Source organism: Nerophis ophidion, linkage group LG23 (assembly GCF_033978795.1).
Source record: "Nerophis ophidion isolate RoL-2023_Sa linkage group LG23, RoL_Noph_v1.0, whole genome shotgun sequence".
NCBI classification, from domain to species: domain Eukaryota; kingdom Metazoa; phylum Chordata; class Actinopteri; order Syngnathiformes; family Syngnathidae; genus Nerophis; species Nerophis ophidion.
The window spans coordinates 16,698,348-16,704,347 of NC_084633.1; the positions used below are offsets into that span (position 1 = coordinate 16,698,348).

Here is a 6,000-nt window from a genome sequence, read left to right on the forward strand (position 1 = left end):
CAACAACCCAGTGGTACATTGGTGTATTACTTTCAATACTTAAAACCAAAAACACATTCGCATAAAATAAACAATAACCATAGAAACAATAACCTTCCTTTTTTTTATTCATTTGATTTAAAGTAAGTTTAAAATCTCAATCTTTTATTTTTTGTTGTGGATGCTTCTCTGCTAAAATCTCATTAAAAACACTGTAAAAAAAAAGGTTACGCATTATTTCAACAAACTATGATGCAAAAATTCACGTACGATACAATAAATTTTCCAAAGTATGTGTTTAAAAATATCTCCACAATATTTTTCAAACAATAATCAAGACACAAACTATTGTAAAAAAAAAAAAAAAAAAAGCACAAACAAACAGTACCTTATGAAGATCTTCTTCGACGTTTAATTAAATGAACTCACTACTGCTAACAACAACCCAGTGGTACATTGGTGTATTACTTTCAATACTTAAAACCAGAAACACATTCGCATAAAATAAACAATAACCATAGAAACAATAACCTTACATATATTTTTTTAATAATTTGATTTTAAGTAAGTTTGAAAGCTCAATCTTTTATTTTTTGTTGTGGATGCTTCTCTGCTAAAATCTCATTAAAGACACTTTGTAAAAAAAAGGTTACACATTATTTCAACAAACTGTGATGCAAAAATTCACGTACAATACAATAGATTTTCCAAGGTATGTGTTTAAAAATATCTCCACAATATTTTTCAAACAATAATCAAGATACAAATTGTAAAAAAAATAAAATAAGCACAAACAGTACCTTACGAAGATCTTCTTCGACGTTTAATTAAATGAACTCACTACTGCTAACAACAACCCAGTGGTACATTGGTGTATTACTTTCAATACTTAAAACCAAAAACACATTCGAATAAAATAAACAATAACCATAGAAACAATAACCTTCCTTTTTTTTTTTATTCATTTGATTTAAAGTAAGTTTAAAAACTCAATCTTTTATTTTTTGTTGTGGATGCTTCTCTGCTAAAATGTCATTAAAAACACTTTGTAAACAAAAGGCTACACATTATTTATTGTCAACTTTGTACTTTTTTTATTTTTATGTATATACCTGAAATAAATAAAAAAAATCCAAAAGGTAAGTGCAGGAGCTCAATCTTTTTGTGTTTGTGCTGGATGTTTCTCTGTCAAAATCTAATATTAAAACACTTTATAAATAAGGCTAGACTATTTTTTTACAATTTAAAAGTTCATACATTTAGACACAGGCAACAAAAAGGTATATATGAGATATTTTGTGAGTAAACATTGCATGGGAAGCATTAAATACTTTTGATGACGTGCTTTTCTGTGACCTTTTCAAGATGACCTTTAAAGCAGCATTAAAAGGACCTCTCAACCCCTCCGCCCGACAGCAGCGAATAAAACTGCCGTGCAGGTTAAAAACAGGAGCGTTTTGGACCTGAACCTGTTCAAAATCAGATTTTCTTTTTTTCCCCTTTTCCATTGAAAAACATTTTGGGTTGTTGAAAGAAATGAGTTGCAGTAATAGTCTCGCTCACCTGCAAAAAGTGGTGGAGCAGCTTCGAGTGGAGGCCGGCATGGAGAGAATTAAGGTACGTTGGCTGCTGGTATGGGAGGATGTGTGCCAGACATTTGGGAAAAATTCTCCACCTGTGTCCCAGATCTCGCTGACGGCTGTAGATTTGGTGCAGTACTGCCAGGACAACAGACGCACTGACCCTCTGCTCACTGGAATTGCAGCCTCCTCCAACCCATTCAAAGATAAGAAGTCCTGTGTGCTGCTTTAAGACACCATGTGACTACTTTATTCCTCTGCTTTGTTGATGTCAGTCTGCATGTTAAGTGTGTCTTAAATGAAAAGATAAGGTGCTTGTGCTGCATGCTCGATATACCATTTGAGTGCACAACTTCACTGCATTAATTTAAGAGACAAATAAAGTCACAGCAGCAGTCAATATTGGTCTTTAAAGTGTCCTGAATTTAGTTGATGTAGACTGACCATACGTCCTCTTTGGCGGGGCTGTCCGGGTGGGGTTTCTCAAATGCCTTAAATGTCCGGCGTTTTGAGTTAGGGTTGCGTGTATTTTCAATGTACGTACAGGGTTATGAAGGGGTTGTAAACAAAACAAATTGTGAAGGCGGGCGCACCCAGCAGCATTCGTGAGGGAGGGGCGGAGACAGTGGATTGATTGTTATACAAGGCATACTTGCTCAATATGAATTGATTAACGTGGACCCCAATTTAAACAAGTTGAAAAACTTGTTCGGGTGTTACCATTTTGTGGTCAATTGTACGGAATATGTACTGTACTGTGCAATCTAGTAATAAAAGTTTCAATCAATTTTGTGGCTGTGTGTAGAAATGGCTGTTTGCATCAGCTCTGCCCCCTTTAATGTATTGAATGTCCTTTCTGTTCTTTGATGTTTCCCTCTTACACACGTTTTTGTGTGCTGTGGCTATGAGTTTTTTTCCCCCCTTGGCATCATTTAGTGTTACCATTTAAATAAATAGATGATAAATGGGTTGTACTTGTATAGCGCTTTTCTACCTTCAAGGTACTCAAAGCGCTTTGACACTACTTCCACATTTACCCATTCACACACACATTCACACACTGATGGAGGGAGCTGCCATGCAAGGCGCCAACCAGCACCCATCAGGAGCAAGGGTGAAGTGTCTTGCTCAGGACACAACGGACGTGACGAGGTTGGTTCTAGGTGGGATGTGAACCAGTGACCCTCGGGTTGCGCACGGCCACTCTCCCACTGTGCCACGCCGTCCCTTTTAGTGGTCTTTTGTACGGAATATGTACTGAACTGTGAAATCTACTAATAAAAGTTTCAATCAATCAAAACAGCCATACAGGTCCCACTGAAGGTGGCCGTATAAACAACTTAAACACTATTACAAATATGTGCCACACAGTGAACCTACACCAAACAAGAACGACAAACACATTTTGGCGGAACATGCGCACCGTAACACAACATAAAAACAACAGAACAAATACCCAGAACCCCTTGCAGCACTAACTCTTCCGGGACGCTACAATATACACACCCAACTCCCCCCACACACACCTCAACCCCGATTACATCACATCAAATATTCCACTTTGAAAAATAATTTTGGTGGAAGATTTTACATATTTTGTGTGTTTGCCATAAAAAAAACATCATAGTTTTATATGACAAAAAAGGGCGGGAAAAAAACAAAACGACATAAAAAAATAAGTAAAACATTTTGATATGAGGAATAGATCTGAGGTTGATGAAGACTCCAGAGATTTAAGCGTTAAATATAAAATGTATGTATGCCCTGGCACACTATTATCATCATTTCATGACCCAAGCAAAACACTTTTTATATTGAAATAAATACACCTACAACTTATTAAATAAAAACACATACAAAAACTACCAGCAGCGGTAAAGTTTAGATCCATGAAGGAAAGAAGTGAATGAATGTTTCTAACTGAAAACATTTACATATGCATACAAGTTTGTCTTCTTTTTTATTATTATTCCTTTTAATGAATGAAGTACCATTTATGACAACCTTTTTACCAAAACACAACATAGAATGTGAGATATAACTTGATGATTCATACGTTTATCATTTGTTTTGAAAACGCTTACAAAAAAGAGGGACCCCAAAAATGTACTGTAGGACCCCATTTTTATGACTTGATGGGGTTCCTGGGACCCCATTTGGAAAATTCCTAGCGCTAACACTGCTGTCAACAGAGGAGGAAAAAATGCTTTATACGAATAAAAATATTATTTGTCAAGCAAGTTCAAGTATCATTGGCAAATTTTCACCTCGGCACGCATATTTGTGTCCTCTTTTTGGTATTTCACAATATGGTCAACCTCGTTGATGTGAACAGTAAAAGCGTAGGTGTGTACAGTGGGGCAAAAAAAGTATTTAGTCAGCCACCGATTGTGCAAGTTCTCCCACTTAAAATGATGACAGGGGTCTGTAATTTTCATCATTGGTACACTTCAACTGTGAGAGACAGAATGTGAGAAAAAAATGTAGGAATTTTAAAGAATTTATTTGTAAATTATGGCGGAAAATAAGTATTTGGTCAACCATTCAAAGCTCTCACTGATGGAAGGAGGTTTTGGCTCAAAATCTCACGATACATGGCCCCATTCATTCTTTCCTTAACACGGATCAATGGTCCTGTCCCCTTTGCATAAAAACAGCCCCAAAGCATGATGTTTCCACCCCCATGCTTCACAGTAGGTATGGTTTTCGTGGGATGCAACTCAGTATTCTTCTTCCTCCAAACACCACAAGTTGAGTTTATACCATAAAGTTCTATTCTGGTTTCATCTGACCACATGACATTCTCCCAATCCTCTGCTGTATCATCCATGTATCCATTTTGGTATAAACTCAACTCGTCGTGTTTGGAGGAAGAAGAATACTGAGTTGCATCCCAAGAACACCATACCTACTGTGAAGCATGGGGGTGGAAACATCATGCTTTGGGGCTGTTTTTCCGTGTTAAGGAAAGAATGAATGGGGCCATGTATCGTGAGATTTTGAGCCAAAACCTCCTTCCATCAGTGAGAGCTTTGAATGGTTGACCAAATACTTATTTTCCACCATATATTACGAATAAATTATTTACAATTCCTACAATGTGAATTCCTGGATTTTTTTCCCACATTCTGTCTCTCACAGTTGAAGTGTACCTATGATGAAAATGACAGACCTCTGTCATCATTTTAAGTGGGAGAACTTGCACAATCGGTGGCTGACTAAATACTTTTTGGCCCCACTGTAAGTCAAGAGTGGCAAAAACAACGCTACAAACATACACTCAGTACACCTGCAAGATGTTATAAAATAATATTAAATCTTGTGCACTTTCAAGTAATAAATAAGACAAGGAGCTTTTAATATTTAGGGTAACTTACGTTTCTTTTTGATTTCCCCAAGAAGACCCCGCTGTAGTGGCTGCTGGCGGCAGGAGTTCTGTGCTCTTGTGTCATCCCTTTGTGTTCCCCTCTTGCTTTCTTTTTGCCTTTTGGTTCGACAAGGAGTGGCACTAAAGTGACTTCTGCGGTGCTTTTTGTGTGCCTCCCGGGAGCCTTTTGGCCGTGGAGACCAGCTGCCACACCCAGAGTCCGTTTGGAGAGACGAGAGGAGATGCGGATGAAGAGACAGGGCTCGGGACGGACAAGCTTCACGGTGTCTTGGCTGAATGAGCGGGTATCGGACACCTCGGGTTCTCTGGACGCGTCCTCGCTCATCCATGCGGACTGGACACTGGCCGAAAGATGGTGGGCGGCCGAGGGGTGGATTCGGCTCTCTTGGTTGCTTTGTTGGGTCTGCTCCTCCCACCCCAGCAGACGATGGTGTGGAACACCGCAGAGGCCACCAGAGTGTATATGTTTATCGTTGTTGTTGTTTTACCATGAATTGATTAACGTGGACCCCAATTGAAACAAGTTGAAAAACGTATTCGGGTGTTACCATTTAGTGGTCAATTGTACGGAATATGTACTGTACTGTGCAATCTACTAATAAAAGTTTCAATCAATTTTGTGACTGTGTGTAGTGAAGTGAAGTGAATTATTTTTATATAGCGCTTTTCTCTAGTGACTCAAAGCGCTTTACATAGTGAAACCCAATATCTAAGTTACATTTAAACCAATGTGGGTGGCACTGGGAGCAGGTGGGTAAAGTGTCTTGCCCAAGGACACAACGGCAGTAACTAGAATGGTAGAAGCAGGAATCGAACCTGCAACCCTTAAGTTGCTGGCACGGCCACTCTACCAACCGAGCTATACCGCCCCAACAGAAATGGCTGGTTGCATCAGCTCTGCCCCCTTTAATGTATTTAATGTCCTTTCTGTTCTTTGATGTTTCCCTCTTACACACGTTTTTGTGTGCTGTGGCTATGAGTTTTTTTTTCCCCTTGGCATCATTCTGGACCCCAGGCTTGGACTGATTTTTTTTTTTCCCCCTCACCATAAAG

General features: G+C 38.7%; 1 protein-coding gene across 1 annotated transcript; it reads left to right on the forward strand.

Annotated features, from left to right (window-relative positions):
• Nucleotides 1-1,349: 1,349 nt before the first annotated feature.
• LOC133541548 (guanine nucleotide-binding protein G(I)/G(S)/G(O) subunit gamma-7-like) lies at nucleotides 1,350-2,346 on the forward strand. The gene is made up of 2 exons (XM_061885004.1): nucleotides 1,350-1,596; nucleotides 1,666-2,346. Exons 1-2 carry the CDS (start codon nucleotides 1,516-1,518, stop codon nucleotides 1,789-1,791), a joined length of 207 nt encoding a protein of 68 aa, XP_061740988.1. The 5' UTR covers nucleotides 1,350-1,515; the 3' UTR covers nucleotides 1,792-2,346.
• Nucleotides 2,347-6,000: the final 3,654 nt, after the last annotated feature.